This window comes from Puma concolor, chromosome B3, assembly GCF_028749965.1.
Source record: "Puma concolor isolate L17-30 chromosome B3, mPumCon1.1.hap2, whole genome shotgun sequence".
Taxonomy (NCBI): Eukaryota; Metazoa; Chordata; class Mammalia; order Carnivora; family Felidae; genus Puma; species Puma concolor.
Genome location: NC_141672.1, coordinates 143,560,346 through 143,578,175, shown reverse-complemented (window position 1 = coordinate 143,578,175; position 17,830 = coordinate 143,560,346). Strand labels below are relative to the sequence as shown.

At 44.7% G+C, this 17,830-nt stretch overlaps 1 protein-coding gene across 3 annotated transcripts in view; it reads left to right on the top strand.

Moving 5' to 3' along the window:
• Window positions 1-17,830, top strand: part of AP3S2 (adaptor related protein complex 3 subunit sigma 2) — a 56,952-nt gene that overhangs the window by 26,147 nt on the left and 12,975 nt on the right. The window contains exon 5 of one of the 3 annotated variants that reach the window (XM_086711543.1): window positions 5,734-7,518. The exons of the other annotated variants lie outside the window; for them this stretch is intronic. Coding sequence (XP_086567669.1) covers window positions 5,734-6,120 — 387 coding nt within the window. The 3' untranslated portion in view covers window positions 6,121-7,518. Of the gene's footprint in view, window positions 1-5,733; window positions 7,519-17,830 lie in introns of those variants that run through there. 3 annotated transcript variants of the gene reach the window in all.

Below are 17,830 nucleotides of genomic sequence, written 5' to 3'. Positions count from 1 at the left end.
ACCCCTTCTTCCTGCCTTAAAGGAAAGTGTGTTTCATTCCATATGTAGAGCCACATCCACTTCCTGTCTCTACCCAGCATACGCCGTGATCTCAGTGTCACCTCCTCTTTGAGGGGCCTTGATTTGTTCCTTCCCCTGTAATTCCAGTCTCACAGAGCATGGCTCTTCCTGCGTTTTAACTGTAGTCTCATCTCCATACACTTGCACTAAAGGTAAACATCTTGAGTGCGTGACTTACGCCCAGCCTCCCATTTCTACTTCATCTTTTCCCTTTCTGGAGCCCTGGGGCCTGCTTTTCACTCTTACCCAAAATTCACTGGTGATTTCCTGCTCTCATTTGCCAATATCACCTTCTGTCGTGTTCGTGCAGCATTTGAGGCTGTGGATCCTTCCATGGTGCGCTGCTGTCTTAATCCTTTTCCACCTTTGTTTCTGTTACATAGAACCTTTCTGGCTTCTCTCTTACTCTCTTCCCACCTTCTGTCACTAACTTAGGTTTGTCATCTCTTCCCTCGCTCTTCTCACTCTCCTGTTTGGATCCTAGATTGTATCCACTTTTCAGTGTAAATTATCATCTGTCTGGATAATTCCCAAACTTGTCATTTCTAATCCAGTGTGGCCTGAGTCCTGTCCCTGTCTTTCCCGCTACCAGATGGCACCTCTTCCTCAATTCATTCCAGCCGCTTCTTCCCCAGAGCCAGATGCGGCATGTGTCTCCCGAAAGCCGTTTCCTCTTCCAGCCTCCCTTTCCCAGTGCTGCCTCCATCCTCTGTCAAATACACTCAAAACCTCTCCTCCCTCTTCTTTGCCACCAGTAGCCAGTCAGTCACTAAAACCTGTTGCTTCTTCCTGTAGACTTCTTATATCTGTTCTCACCAGTTACTCACGTTTGGCCCACTTGTCTTTATATCTCTCTCTAGACGTACATACTTTTCTTCTTGACCCATCCTGACTTCTCATCCCTAAGTACTTCAGCAGGTATCTCCTCAGAACAAGGAAATTGTCTTATGTAACCCATTGTGCATAGTTCTCTAATTAACATAATTAATTGGGCCGCCTGGGTGGCTCAGTTGGTTGAGTGTCCAACTCTTGATTTTAGCTCAGGTCACGATCTCACGGTTCGTGAGTTCAAACCCTGTGTCAGGCTTTGCGCTGTCAGCACGGAGCCTGCTTGGGATTCTTTCTCTCCCTGTTCTCTCTTTGCCCCTGTCCTGCTTGTGCTCCCCCCCTCAAAATAAATAAACATTAAAAAAAATAATTAACTACAATGTAATTAACATATTTAAAATTTAACACTAATAAATACTATTATTCAGTATACAGTTCATATTTAAGTTCTTCACTTGTCCCACTTAACATCCTTTATATTTTTCAGTCAGATTCTGACTGTAGGTCAAGTGCTATCTTTAAGTTATAGTGCCTCTTGATGTCAGTTATGCCTGACAAGTTTTCTAACCTTATTTCCTCTTCTTTCTTATTGATCCTGCCCACTGGAATTATATATTTTTTCCTAAACCACCCTTTAGACTAACTGCTCCCTTGAGCATAGACCATTTTTGGTCACCTTGACCTCCTAACCAGGCATTCACGGCTGTCCACAGTTGTCCCTTTTCTATCTTAGTCTTCCTTACCAGTACTTCTTGCGGGATACCCCTACTGCAGCAGACTGGACCAGTCTTAGTCACGTTGTAATTCCTGCTCAGAGCCTCGGCCTGAATTGCCTTTCACATCTTTTTGTAACTGAATCCAGCCTGTCATTCAGGCTCAGCTCAAATCCTACCACCCTAGTAAACTTGACCTCATCACCTTGGCCCATCATCATCTCTGTGGGCCATTTATAGTGTTGTTTATGGCATTATGTGCCTTGGTTTATGTAAGTTTGTGCGTGTTCCCTACTTGATTAGACCGTCCTTATCTTTGTGTTTGTCCTTGTCTCCCTCACTGAACCCAGCGTGGTACCTGTTGCTGAGTGAGGTGGTCTTCACGTGAGCATCACCAAAGAGTTCCTAGGTAACTAGACTCGTGAGGCTGCTCATGCCTTAAACTGCCGCAGGCTGGGTGAAGTCTGATTTCACGGTCTCTGGGGGTAGTCTTCAATCCAGACCGTGCCATATGGAGCTTATCTTGCCAGGGGCGATTGGTTCCCTGTGGCATTGGAGACCCCCAGCCCCAGCTCGGTGTCACGATTGAGTTAGGTATCGATGTTCATTGCGGTGAATTGAGTTTTGCTCAAAGAAAACCATGTGGGCAGCCTAACGTTTTGATCTACCAGTGCCTCACCACCGAAGCTGGATTGGGCTCTCAGTTGGGGCGCTCAGCGTTCGGTCATCAGAGTCACAATTCAGTGGCTGTATCAAGGGAATTATCCATCCTTTTTATAGATTTCAGTTTGTAACGGGCAGTCTCAGCACAGTTGCAACATATGCTTTGGGGCGGGTCTGAGGCCAAGAAACCTCATAGTATGGAATTTAAAACTCTCTGCTAAGTATAGGCTGCTGACATGGGAAAATGCTGAGGGCTGAAAATTGGAATGAACTGGTGAGCCCAACATGAAAGGATCATAAATGTAATAATGGATAGTGCTTATTAAATGGCCCTTCTGAGGACAGAGCTGTGATAACAGAGCTCGTTAAGGCCCTCCACACCCTAGTGACGTTAAGGCCCTCCACACCCTAGTGACACTGAAGCTGGTATCCTGATTGCTTGTCCCCAGGAACGCAAGAAAGAGTAAGGGACACATATTTTGTGTGTTTTTAGTGATGAAGGACTTGCGGTTTGGGCACAGAAGAAGAAGACATTCTGTTTGCGTTTTAGTGCTTGAGAACATGCCAGTTGGCGTGCTGACCATGCCTGGCTACCTGTTGCTTTCTGGATATGCCCAAGAGAGAAGAGGGGGAGCCTAGGCCAGCCTTTTGTTTCATCGTATCCTGAGCCCTTCCCTGCTGATGCTTGATAAGAATTTTGTGGCAGAATATTTTTCAGAAGCGCAGTATCTTATCCTTTCAGAACAACGGACAGACTAGCAGTGATGATTTTTAAAATCTTTAACTTCACTATACTTTGTTTAAAACAAACAAAGAAAAGCTAAGACTGCGCCAAACTACACTTAACATCTGCTGCAGTACACATTCTCACTTTCTTTACCCGAACTTGCACTGCCTTGGTGCATTGTGGTCTCATCGGTGGTCTCATTGTCGGCCGCTTGAAATTACAGAGAGCCTTCTTCCTCTGTTTAATCATTCCTTATTAATGGTTAAGGGCATTTAGGAGGACAGTGTACACAAAACAGCAAAATCTGACCTTTAGAAGTATCTGTTTGTTATCCTGCCTTTTCAATAAAACCTAGTGTTTGTCAAGATTGTAGTCAGTAGCAAAGCTTATGACTAATTATATTACTTGGATATGTTACGGATAAAACAAATTGTGTATCACTTTGATTGTTGATTTGTAGGTGCCCTGAAAGGTTAGAATTGAGGCTCCCTCCTACTGTTCTTGCTGTTATCCTTTATGATGCAGGAGAGGGTTGGACTACTCTTAAGATAAAACCCAGAATTTCTTGATCCTTAGTTGAGAGCCCTTTGCCAGGCTTGACGTTTGTATCAATCTAGGTAGAGGAGGTAATATAGAACCCCCAAATTCTAGTAGCTTCTGTAGCAACAGGGTTTATTTCTCATTCATGCCATGTGATCATTGTGGTGTCTCTGTTCACTGTAGTCACTTGGGTGTTCAGGCTGATGAAACCCTCCTCAACATGTACTTCCACCTGGGCGTTTGTGTCTTGGCTCTTAAAGCGCCACACCCCACTGTGCTCCCACTTCATTGGTCACAGCAAGTCACATGCCTACACCTGAGTGGCTAGGGGAGTGCATTCCTACCATGTGCTCAGGATTAGGGGGAGCCTGAAATCGTTTTCAGAATTACTGATGACTACCACATTTTTTTCATTTATTTATTTATTTGGTTATTTATTTTAAGATTTTATTTTTACATAATCTCTACACCCAGCATGGGACTCCAGCTCATAACCCTGAGATCATGAGTCACACGCTCTCCCGACTGAGCCAGACAGACACCCCTTTTCATTTATCTTTAAGAGGAAAAGCTGACATTGGCTTCAGGTTCGCTTTACAGGCAGGAACTTAGAAATTTCAGTGTCAGAAAAACAGAGGAATGCTTGCGTAAGAAGGAAGCATGGTTGAATCTTGGAAAAAGACCTCTCGTGTAGCAGCCTTTCAGTTTCTACTAGAATTTATGACATTTGGGGGTACCTGGGTGGCTCAGTCGGTGAAGTGACTGACTTCGGCTCAAGTCATGACCTCACGGTTTGTGAGTTTGAGCCCCACATTGGACTCTGTGCTGTTGGCATGGAGCCCTTTTCAGATCCTCTGTACTCCTCTCTCTCTGCCCCTCCCTTGCTCGTTCTTAAAAGAAAAGGAAAGAAAGAGAGAGAGAGAGAGAGAGAGAGAGAGAGAGAAAGAAAGAAAGAAAGAAAGAAAGAAAGAAAGAAAGAAAGAAAGAAAGAAAGAAAAAGAAAGACAGACATTTATATCCCATACTTCTCACATGAAGTCAAGGTGACTAAGAAGTTAAAATTCCTTAACAGAATAAATTGTTTCCATTATCTGGGAGACAGGTACATTCTTCCTTACAGAGACTTTCCACAAATCATCTCTCCTTACCTGGGCTCTGGGACCAAAAGTACTAATGTCTGTTGAGATTTTTTTTGGTCTTTTTTTCCCTCCAATGATTATCAGACAAATAATAAATGTTTATTAATAAGAAGGACACTGTATTAGATATGGAGATACACAGACGGAAAAGACAAAAGCCCTACCTTCAAGAAGCTCATAGTCCCAGCTAGAAGGATGGGTCACATACAAACATTGCTTGGCCTTGGAGTAAGCCACATTTTTGGAAAAGATGCCATAAGTTGAGTCTAATTTCTCAGTAGGCATGGTATTATATAAGGGAGCTCTGATCTTGCCCTAGTCATTGAAGTGGTCACAGGCACTGCATTTAGTCACACATATATAGTATATCTGCATATTGTACATCTTAAAACTAAGGTGTATATAAATTATTGATCTAGAATAATATAGTACCAAATTGCAACTTCTTTTATTTAATGATATGTGATCAGAGGTGGGGAAAGAAGAGTGAGACTTTGAAGAAATGGCTGTTTCTGAGGCTCGGCTCTGAAACGGAGGTGGGCGGGATAGATGGTAGCCCATCTGTGCTTTAGGCTGATCGTCCGGGGTTCTCGGTGTGGGAACAGGTTACACAGCCCAGTGAGTGCAGTGACCTGTGACCTGTGCTGACTTGTAATGACATGAATGAGGCTGGGCGAGTAGCACAGGTGTGATGGCCCAGAGTCAAATAATTGGGGGAAAACACCAGCAATTTGAGGTAGACAATCAAGGCTAGCGGAGAGGAGCAGTGAAGGCTGTATAAAGTCGAGAGCAGCCATCAAGGGAAGGGAAATTAATGTCGATTGGCAGCTGCCAAGTGCCGGGCACTGTGGTGGGTACCTCACGCCCAGTAACCTTTCCTAAAGGAGGTGGTAATAGCCCCGTATGACAGATCAGCAAGCCGAGGCTCAGGCTGAAATGCCTGAAACGTTAAAAACCCACGGTCTTTGCACTGAATCTCAGAATTTGAGAATTTTAAAGCATGAATAATATGATAGATAAGATAGGTAGAAATTTATAGAATTTGTCCATTTCTGTTTTCCAGAACCAGACTTCTAGGAGACAGAGCAGTGTAGGTAGTGAAGGTAAGGTGAAGGATGGGGAGGAACGTGTGAACATTAGGGGGGACTTGGAACCATGCGTAAACTCATCTCGAGCTAGAGAGGGTCTGCCATTGGAGGCATTATTGACATTTTGGGTAGTGCAGTTTTTCATTGAATTGCTGGTATTTAGCATCCCTGACTACCCTCTACCACATGCCAGCGGGGCCCCTGCCTGGTGCATGTGCAAACGCCCTGCAGGGTGGGAGCAAAGTTCACAGGAATTAATGGCACCCAGGCTGTGGAGAGCCCTGTCCTCTTTGGTGCTGGGTCCAGTGAGCATTTCCCGGTGCCCTTCTCCCCAAGCAGTTTCCATACCTCTTCACTCTTAAAGTACTCTTTGTTCCTCGTTCCCGTGGCATCCATTCACCTGGTCTTTTATCCACCTTTCTGGCCATTCGTCTGGCCTTTTGGGCTTCTTACCTCTTGTTTAAGCCCCCCCTCTCTCTTCTTTTAGACGCTCTCTTCTTAGGAAGTCTCACACAGTCGGGGCGCCTGAGTGACTCAGTCGATGAGGCGTCTGGCTCTTGGTTTCGGCTCAGGTCATGATCTCACGGTTTGCGAGTTCGAGCCCTCCGTTGGGCTCTGTGCTGACAGTGCGGAGCCTGCTTGACTCTCTCACTCCCTCTCTGCCCCTCCCCTGCTCGCACTCTCTTTCTTAAAATAAATACATTTTAAAAGAAGAAAAAAAAGGAAGTCCCACGCAGTCATCTGTCTGCTCGTAATTTCTGAATTACCAACCAAACACACTTCAGTTTGAACTCAGTTGTATCCGAAACCGAACCTCATTTGTATCCAAAACCCTGCCTCTCCAAACTGACAATTCTGACTCACTCTTCAAAGAAGTTAGTCTTTGAAACCTTTCTGACATTCCTTTCTCCACCCATAGACTGAAATAGGTATATTGGTCTTGTGCCCCCCAGTGCCCCTCAGCTACTTTTGCCACTGCCCTTAACACAGTGTGTTGTGGGTTTTTGGAGGGTTTTTTTGGTGTTTTTTGTTTTTTTGTTTGTTTGTTTTTTTGCTTATGTACCTGGTTAAGAGCACAGACTCTACGGCCTATGTAGTTGGGCTTGAATCCTGGTTCTCCCACATAGGAATTGTATGACTTGTGCCTTAGGAACTTACATGTGGACAGGGAATCGTGAAAGCACCTAGCTCATATGGTGGTTGTGAGCATTAAATACCTGGAAAATGCTTGGAATAGGGCCTGTACATAGTAAGTATTTCATTCTTTTGTTTGTTTGCCACTTGCACACCCAATAATATTATTAAGGTAGGGATCAGACTTTCTTGTTGACCACTGTGGATCTGGTTGTAACACAGTACTTGGCACAGACTGACTACTCAGTTATTTTTGAATTCGTTTATTCATCCACTCTTCTAGGTGCTTGGGAAACAAAAAAGTTCTGTCTTCACGAACCTTGTACCTAGTAAGGGGAAACAAAGTGTACATCAGATGATGATGAATGCAGGCAAGAAAATAAAGCTGGCTAAGGGTTGGGGAGATATGGCTTGATACTTTATGTAGGGTGGTTAGGGAAGAAGGCATCTCTGATAAGATGGCATGTGAGCAAAAACCTGAAAGAAATAAGGGAAGTGAGAAAGATGTGGCTTTCTGGATAAGAACATTCTAGGTCGATAGGATAGCAAGTACAAAGACCTGGAGGCCAATATGGCTGGATGGAAGTGTGGAACGTGGGAGGTACAGTTGATCCTTAAACAGCACAGTTTTGGGGCGCCTGGGTGGCGCAGTCGGTTAAGCGTCCGACTTCAGCCAGGTCACGATCTCGCGGTCCGTGAGTTCGAGCCCCGCGTCAGGCTCTGGGCTGATGGCTCGGAGCCTGGAGCCTGTTTCCGATTCTGTGTCTCCCTCTCTCTCTGCCCCTCCCCCGTTCATGCTGTGTCTCTCTCTGTCCCAAAAATAAAATAAACGTTGAAAAAAAAAAAAAAAAAAAAAAAAAACAGCACAGTTTTGAACTGTGTGAGTCCAATTATATGCAAGGTGTTTTGTTTTTTAATAAATACAGTACCATACTATAAATGTATTTTCCTTATGATTTTCTTTTTCTTTTTTTTTTAAGTTTATTTATTTATTTTGAGAGAAAGTAGCAAGTAGGGGAGGGGCAGAGAGAGAGAGAGAGAGAGAGAGGGAGAGAGAGAATCCTGCATGCTTTGCTCTATCAGCACTGAGCCTGACATAGGGCTTGATCTCATGAGCCATGAGATCATGAGGTGAGATCATGACCTGAGCTGAAGTCGGGAGTTGGACGCTTAACCAGTTGAGCCACCCAGGCTCACCCAGCCACCCAGGCATCTCTCCTTACGATTTTCTTAATGCTTTCTTTTTCTAGCTTACTTTTCATAAGAATACAGTATAGAGTACATGTAACATACAAAATGTGTTTTACTCGACCATTTATGTTATCGATGAAGCTTCCAGTGAACAGTAGGAGTTGAGTTTGAGGAAAGTCAAAAGTTCCATGCAGATTTTCGACTGTGCAGGGGTACAGGGCAGGGTGGTCAGTGCCCTAAGTCCCAAATCATTGAAGGGTCATCTGTAATAGAAGTTGAGATAGGGGTGGGGAAGAGGTTCAGATAGGTCCTTATAGATCACTGTTACAGAAGAAATTAGTAAGAGTTACTGCCTCTGGGGAGGGGAACTAGGTAAGTGTAGGGACTAACTTTTGAGAAATGTTATACAGAAAAAGATGAATATGTGATTTCACTCATATGTGGAATTTAAGAAACAAACCGGATGAACATAGGGGAAGGGGAGAAAATAAAAAGAGGGAGGTAGACAAACCATAAGAGATTCTTAAATCAGAGAACAAACTGAGGGTTGCTGGAGGGGTGCTGGGTGGGGGGGATGGGCTAAATGGTTGATGGACATTAAGGAGGGCACTTGTTGGGATGAGCACTGGATGTTATATGTAAGTAATGAATCGCTAAATTCTGTTCCTGAAACCATTATTACACTACATGTTAACTAACCGATTTAAATGAAATTTAAAAAAAATAATAATAGGGGCGCCTGGGTGGCTCAGTCGGTTGAGCGTCCGACTTTGGCTCAGGTCACGATCTCACCGTCCGTGAGTTTGAGCCCCGCGTCGGGCTCTGTGCTGACAGCTCAGAGCCTGGAGCCTGCTTCGGATTCTGTGTCTCCCTCTCTCTCTCTGCCCCTCCCCTGTTCATGCTCTGTCTCTCTCTGTCTCAAAAACAAATAAAACATTAAAAAAAAAAATTTTTTTTTAAATAATAATAATAAACAAGAAAAGAAATGTTACATACCATGTACATACATTGCCTGCCTGTCATCCTGGGTCTTTAGGCCCACTGCACCGAAGGGTACAAGCAGTTCTCTCTCTACACAGCTTTATTGCCTAGCACGGTAAACATTAAGTGCTCTCTGCTGTTCTAAGGCAAAGTCTGAGCTTAAAGCCAGATAAATTGATAGATGGTCTGCAAATTAGCCCCTTCACTCTAACCTGGGAACTATGATTAATGGCCAGAGCACACGTGGGGAGGGCCAAGGGAGTGGTGTGCAGAGTTAGGGTAATGGCCCAGAGTGTGCCTTAGGGTACATTTATGAGTCTGAAAGCAGATGGGTCTGTGAGCTTGGGAAAAACAATACATTTAATTCTCAGTCGTTGTGAAATCTTTGTGGCCTTACCTGTTTATGAGCTCCAGAGTTAAGGTTCGCATTCTGTGGAGAACAAATGTTGAACCTGTTTGTGACGTCAGCCAGGTCTGTACCCTGGTATCTTGAGACGTTTTCAGCAGCTATGGCAGAGGCATGCTTGGGCCCACCCCCGCTGGTTTAAGTACCGAGACCACTGAAGAACATCATCCTGTCAAAGCCAGGAGCTGAGCACTTGCCTTTTGTTGGCCCAGTCATGACACAAGTGCGGCCATTTAGATTTTCAGAATCCACATACCTGAATTCGCCCTGTACATATCATGTGTAATGCTGGTTATGGAAGCCTCTGGAAGGTTCTCTGCCGACTGGGCCTGACCCCTTGGGCCTTAAGACTGCTGTTGCTTTTCCTGCCTACTGAGTGAGAATGATGGGTCTACCCCCCACATCTCAGCCCCGGGCACCCTGCTGCCTTTTCCTGTATGCGCGCCCCCTTGAGCACACGTATGCTCTGATCTAGGTGGGCGACACATCTGCGTTTCATTCTGACCTAGCTCAAGGCTGTTTCCTGGAATGTGTGACCCCACTTCACCTGGGTGACCTGCCACCACGCCAGTCCATTCATTTTCTCCCTTGGGTCCACCCCTTTCCCACCTGCCCTTCATTCGCTAACCTCTGCACCTGATGTCTTCTCAACTTCCCCAGCCTGCCATCGACATCGACTTTCTTCAAGGCCTGCAGTCTCAGGGATGTGGGCTTTACCTTTGAGCCCTAAGGGTTCACCAGCTGGTGTCAGCTCTTCGAGTATTTTCTTCAGGTCTGCTTCTCCCTTCCCTCCCCTCCCTTCCCCGCCCCTCCCCTCCCCTCCCCTCCCCTGAATCCAGGTAACTAACATATCAGCGCTAGGCGGCTACAGCAGCTGTATCTTGCCTTTTCCCAGCCTCCCTCACTGGTCCCGTCTTCCATAGAAAACATTTCTCCCATTTGCCCTTTAGTCAACATTCTTCCCTTTTGCTTCCAAAGATCTCTGGATCGTGGACCTTCATGGCCCTTAGGCTTTCTCTGCTTTGGGATACCAACCCCACAGGCCCATCAGATGCATCCTCCAGACATACTGTGCCTGGGCCCACACCACTCCCCTTCACCCCCAGCACCCCCGCCCCCGTCCCCCTGTCAAGGTTCCCAGACCTCCAGGCCCAGCCCAAGTCTTACATTCGGTGAAATTTTCTCTGAACTCCAGTGTTGTGGTTCTCCAAGTTATTTGTCTTGCTCTTGCTCTAAAGTTTTTAGTCCTAATTGTTTCCACTATATTGAAAACTGTTGGAATAGTGTCAGTTTGTAATGTTTTGTTGGTTTTCTGAGCAGCACAGGGCCCTCAAATATAGCTGATTGGTTGACATGTAATAAATGTGTATCCTAATTCTGCACGTGTGGTTTTTTAAAAATTTCCAAAGTACTTTTCAGATGTACTATCTGATTATTAGCACACATAGAGACCTCTTCTTATAAATGAGATTTTAATTAGACCTTGACTTTTAAGGTGTATGACCTGTGCATGCTCGCGAGTTTCTTTTTTTTTTTTTTTTTTTTTTTAAATTTTTTTTTTTTCAACGTTTATTTTTGGGACAGAGAGAGACAGAGCATGAACGGGGGAGGGGCAGAGAGAGAGGGAGACACAGAATCGGAAACAGGCTCCAGGCTCCGAGCCATCAGCCCAGAGCCCGACGTGAGGCTCGAACTCACGGACCGCGAGATCGTGACCTGGCTGAAGTCGGACGCTTAACCGACTGCGCCACCCAGGCGCCCCATGCTCGCGAGTTTCAAAGTGAGACTCACTCAACTTTGCCGTTGCTCCCTTGGCAGATGGGTAACCTTTTCATGGGCGCACGAGAAGCCTTGTGTTCCTTGAGTGCGGTTCTGCCTAAAGTGGCTTTGTAGACTTCTGGATTCCAGTTGTGTGGCTTAGGCCACCCTCTTGAAGACTCTTCCAAGTCTCCAAGACTCTTGTGCCTCACTGTCTTCAGTTATAAAAATATGGGGGTGATCCCATATTTCATTGATTCTTAGACTCCCATTTGGGGTAATATTTGTGATTTTAACATCTCAGGTCAAGAGTTGTCTTACATCACTGGCATTTCATAGTTTAATTGGCAACATTTTTCTCTTCTAGTGGTACATAAAATAACGATATGTTTTATAATCAGTGGAGTCTTGGCCTTGATGAAGTAAAGTAACGTCCGCCATTCGTGGTTATTTTGAGGACTGGAGTTAGTAATTGCCTAGCTCAATACATGGTGACCTTGTCTTTATTTTACTTTTTCCCCACTGTTCTCTCTGCCTCCAGCATTACTCCCTTAAATCCATCCTTTACACACCTCCCTAATGACATTAAAAATGTGTTTTGACTGTTCGCTTCCCTTGTTTGAATTATTCAGTGGCTCTATATCCTACACAGCAGTGATTCTTAAAGAAAAGGACGACACGCCTCACTCCCCTGCTGTCCTCAGAGCCCGCATGAATGCTAAAATGCGTGATTGAGGGAGCGTGTCATACAAATGAATTCTCGGGAGTGTAGAAGGAGCTGGGGACCACTGCCAAATGGCTGGCGCCGAGGCCCCTTCGTGTTGTTTACAAGGACCTCTGACATCTGTCCCACCCTGCGTTGCTAGCCTCACCTCTTGCCATATTCTGCCTTGAACTTTGTGCTGAAGCAATACTGAGCTATTTACTTATGGGGTATTATGGCTTCATCAGTTTTTGAGCCAGCATGTAAAGAGCCGGAGAGGGTGGAGCAGGGTCCATGGCCCTCTCACGACCAGTGCTGTAGAAGGGACGGGAACTTGCAGATGTACCTCATCTCCTTGGAAACAGGTTTGTGGATCCAAGCAGGGCATTGGGATTTTTTTTTTCTTGATGGTCAGATAAATTGTGCTTCCCTTACCTGACTGCCTGCCAATTGGTCAGATCAGGAAGAGTGATAGAATCCCAGGTAGAGGGCAGGGATTTTTTTCTTTGTTCCTTCAGTGGGCACAGGCAGGACCAGGTGATGGAAATGGTTCCAAGCACACTGCAGCTCAAAAAAACTAAGAAGGTTCTGACGGTTCCTTCTGCTCCACAGTAGACTGGGCAGCTTAAGAGCAGCAGCGAGCTCTCTCTCCACTTAGGTGAAGGGTCTGTTCTGTCTCAAGAGCTGAAGAATAAATTCTTGCATCAGGAAGGAGGTTGGACAAGGTGACTGTGATTATAATTACTCCATTAACTAGTATTCATCAAGTGCTTACTTACATTTCAGGCACACAGTAGCCAGGTGCTTTAAATATAACGTCTCATTTCCTGCGTTACCTTATTTTGTCTTTAGAGTAGGCCTGTCAAGTGAGAACTCTAGTTCTCCCCATTTTGCAGATGAAAAAACTGAGTTTAGAGGTAGAAAAGCTCTGTTTCTCTAAGGTCGCACGATCCTAGTAAGCAGAGACAGAATTCGGACCCTGGATTTGCTGACTGCAGAGCACACACTCCCCCCACACTGTCCTCAGTGTCCTCTTCTGAGCTAGTGCCCTCAGTGTGGAAAGAGATGTATCTGGGTCATGTTTTGTTAGCAGATAACCAGTCAGAGAGAGGATAAAATTCAAGCGGACAAGGCCCGGACCGTTTTCTTTACCCAGTACCGTGCTTCGCATATGGGACCAGTATTTGCAGAACACGGGAAATAGACAGGAAATGAAGGAGAGTGAAACAGACGAGTAAGAAAAAGTCCTACTGGGACATCTTTTTAAAATCTATGTCACAGAGCACTCTGACTCATAATAGGAATTCTTTGGAAATTAAAAAAAGGGGAAGAAGGAATAACATGCCACGAGTCTGCTTTGCTGCAAAGAGTGTGCAACATGCAGCCAGCGCGCGCAGAATCCTTTTCTTCAAGAGCTGTCGGCAGGGCTTGGAGGGTGGTTCGTGAGTTGTTGGCTTTGTGCCGCATTCCCTCTGCCCAGATGCCTTCTCCTCCGTTTACTGGTTCAAGACCCAACCTCCTCCAAACTGCCACAGCATTTTGTACTTGGGTCATAGTACTTTCACAGTCTTCCTTTAATCAATAGTTAATTTTGTACATGTTTATCTTCCTTATTGGATTCTAAGCCCTTTGAGGACAGGGTTCACATCTTATCTTCATTTCCTTCTTCCAGCTCTTACCATTCTGTGATGTTAAGCATATTTGAAAACAGATGTTGTCACAGGTCACATTCTTCTGGTGAAAATGAGTGGCTGCCTTGAACCTAAAGCAGCATCTTATATATAGTGGATACGGTGGGCTCACACACACATATTTAGCTTATATGGATTCAACTCTAACCATATGCGAAAAAGAGGATGAAAATTCTTTTTTATTTTTATTTTTTATTTTTGTTGTTATTTTTTTAAGAGAGAACAAATGGGGGAGAGGGTCAGAGGGAGAGAGAGACTCTTAAGCAGGCTCCGTGCTCAGCACAGAGCCCAATATGGGACTCCATCCCACAACCCTGGGATCGTGACCTGAGCCAAATCAAGAGTCAGACGCTCACCTGACTGAGCCACCCAGGCGCCCCTAAAGATTCTAAGTACAGAATGATTCCACCCACAATTCGACTCCGTCTGTTTATGGCTGGCATGAGTGTGAGTTGGGAGACTTGAATCGGCTCTTTGCCTCTGTTCCTATGTATCTGTCATGTGCCTCTCACCATCTTATGGTGCTCGGAGTGATTTAATGCTTAAAGATACATTACAGAGTTTCCGTCCTGTGGTTCCTAAACAAGCCAGCCACTTCAGCTAGTGCTAACCGTGCTAACTGGTTTAAAAAAAAAAAAAAAAAAGCAGCTCCATTGGCAGAGGAGGACTGTATAGGAACTTGGGGCTATGTATATTTCCCGTCTCTTCTGGTGACTTTAGAACTTAAACTTCTGTAAGATGAGATTCCACTAGATTCATTCATTTTTCATGGAAAGAATGTATGGTCATGTGAGTGTAAAAAAGAAAGAAAATCAAGGGCAGGAGATTGAGGTTTGTGGGGTTACATGACACGACATCTGGAGAAAATCGTGCAAATGTCCTGCCTTGGTCTGAAGTTTAAGGAAGGTCATAAAAGTAGTTCAGGAGACACTAATAGCAAGGAAAAGAGAAAAACAACTTTACAAAGCAGGTTGTTTCTTTGCCTGCTTTCTTTTTTTTTTTTTTATGTTTGTTTATTTTTGAGAGAGAGAGAGACAGAGCAGGAACCAGAGAGGGGCAGAGAGAGAGAGAGGGAGACACGGAACCCTAAGTAGGCTCCAGGCTCTGAGCTGTCAGCACAGAGCCCAACTCGGGGTTTGAACTCACAAACGGAACTGTGAGATCATGACTTGAGCAGAAGTCGGACACTCAACCAACTGAGCCACCCAGGTGCCTCTGCTTTCTTCTTTTCTTTGTTTTTTTAAGAGAGAGCATGTGAGCAGGGGCGGGGGCAGAGGAAGAGAGAGAGAATCCTAAGCAGGTTCCCCGCTCAGTATGGAGCTTGACGTAGGGCTAGATCCCACAACTCTGGAGTCATGATCTGAGCCAAAATCAAGAGTTGGTCACTCAACTGACTGAGCCACCCACGTGTCCCTGCCTGCTTTCTTTTACTTTAGCGGAGCTGCTTGGGACCAGACAACCCTGTCCCCAAGGGCATCTCAGCGTCATAGTGCATTCAATATGGCTGTTAACAAGCAGCACAGAAAAAGCTAAATTATGTTCACGATGTTCTGTTTTAGCAATCATAGAAGTGAGTAGTACACACTTTTTCCTCTTCTTACCGTTCTGCAGCCAGTTTATTTTTAACCTCATACGGCGTCAGCATTTTTGTAACGTAATATTCCTCTACATCATAATTTCTTTGGCAGTGCAAATACTTTGGAATAACAAAATAATCCTCATTCCTCCGTACTATCCCTTGTATGATGGCTGTCATTTATCTCACGAGCACATTTATACACGAGCACATACGTACACACAAGCATACATCATGAACCACATGTTGCTTTTTTTTGTTTTTTGCCTTGCCCTTATCTTTTTATTCTAGCCAGATACATTAATCTACAAATTCCAAATTTGGAAGTTAGTTTTCTCATCCCTGGAAACAATATAAAACCTAGAGCTCCTAGTCTTGTGTTACTCATTCTGAGTCAGTTTTTCTGGGAAATCATCTGATCTGTTCAGTATCTTTTCACCATGTAAAATCAAGTTACATGTGTTTTCTATTAATCGTTGAGTATATTTTCTCCATTTCTGTTTCTGGCATACCAGTTTATGCGTGTGTTGTATTGCTCTCTTTTTATTTTTTTACTTTCTTGACCCCCTGTCACACATTTCTCCCACCCCCTACTCCGTCATCCCCCCTCCCCCTGCCTCTGACAAACACTCTCTGTTCTATTTATGAGTTTGTTTGTTTGTTTGTTTGTTTGTTTGGTGCTTCCATGTATAAGAGAGATCATATAGCACTTGTCTTTGTCTTTCTGACTTATTTCATTTAGTATAAGGCCCTCAGGATCCATCCATGTTTTTACAAATGCCAAGATTTCCTTCTGTGCTGTTGAGTAATACTCCACTGTGTATCTATATTCCACATTTCTTTATCCATTCATACATTGATGGACACATTGTTTCCATGTCTTGGCTATTGTAAATAATGTTGCAGTGAACAGAGAGCACATATATCTTTTTGAGTTCATGTTTTCATTTTCTTCCAGTAAATATCCAGAAGTGGAATTACTGGGTCGTAGTTTTGTTTTTAATTTTTTGAGGAACCTCCATACAGTTTTCCATAGTGGCTGCATTCCCATTTGCATTCCCACCAACAGGGCACAAGGGTTCATTTCTGCCCACATCCTCATCAGCACTCGTTCGTTCTTGTCTTTTTGATTCTTGCCGTTCTGACAGGTGTGACATGATATCCCATTGTGGTTTTGATTTGCAATTCCCTGAGCATCTTTTTGTGTGTGTGTTGGCCATTTGTATGTCTTTGGGAAAATGTCTGTTCAGATCTTCTGTACTTGTGAAGGTTTCCATTAAAATAGTTTAATGGTGATTTAATGTTTGACTATTTCTTGCATTGTTTTGTCTCTCTCACCGGAAAGCCAGCTTCCCGATGGATCCAGGTCTGCCCGGTACTCTGTGTGGTCCGTAGTATTCATTCCAGGTACACCTACACAGGTACTCACCTGACAGTTGTTGAGTCTGATTACCATGGGTTCGTTCGTAGGCAGGGAAGGTGAAAGGCAAACCACGGAGATGAGGACAGGCACTCCTGGCAGGTCTCAAAACACTGATAGAACATTGGACTTTGGAATGAAAGTAGGGATAAGGGAGAAGAAGGCATGTGTACCAGGTTTCTGGGAGGTGTTTTTATATGCTCTTCCCCTTCACATTCCTTTCTAAAATTGGCCATGTGAGAACTAGAGACTGGCTCTCGGCCAGGATGATCCTTTCCCCCTGTCAGTGCTGAGTCCACTTAGAGTCTCCTTCCTTTGGCCTGTCAAGAGCCACTACCCTCCAGCATGGGCGATGAGGTAACGCAGACCTCATCCTACCAAGAATTTCTTCCCTCCCTTCCCTCTGGAGGTCTTTCCTAGCAATTAAGGAAACCAGCCAAGCCAAGAAGAGGTTGAAAAAGTTATCAGCACTTAGCTTTTTTCTTTTTCCTTTTCTTGTCTTTTTTTTTTTAAAGTAATCTCTGCACTCAATGTGGGGCTCAAACTCGCGACCTCGAGATCAAGAGCCACATGCTCTTTTTTTTTTTTTTTCCAACGTTTATTTATTTTTGGGACAGAGAGAGACAGAGCATGAACGGGCGAGGGGCAGAGAGAGAGGGAGACACAGAATCGGAAACAGGCTCCAGGCTCTGAGCCATCAGCCCAGAGCCCGACGCGGGGCTCGAACTCACGGACCGCGAGATCGTGACCTGGCTGAAGTCGGACGCTTAACCGACTGCGCCACCCAGGCGCCCCCCACATGCTCTTTTGACTGAGCCAGCCAGGCACCCCAGCACTTAGCTTTCAATATAGTAAAGTGTGTATCTTATCAGTGATTCTTTCTTAAAACTTGAGTGTTGCAATATTGGTATCCTCCTGTACCAGTACAAGCACCGTGACTGTGTTATTTTGTATTTAATTAGTGTTTGACTGTCTTCTGTGGTAACACTTGTTTTTAGAAAGATAAGAAAATACGGAAAGGTAGTGGGGATGGATCCCTTGCCTTTTGTGATCCAACAGGCTTTTGTCGTCCAGTGCAAAAATCTGGGAGGGATTGATCTAGTCTAGAGGCTTCTATGGATGTGATCAGCTTGGAGTGTGGTGTACCTTCATGTGCCACTAGTGTCTCAGAAGATCTTTACCTACCGTCTGCCCGAGGAGTTCTGCTGGATA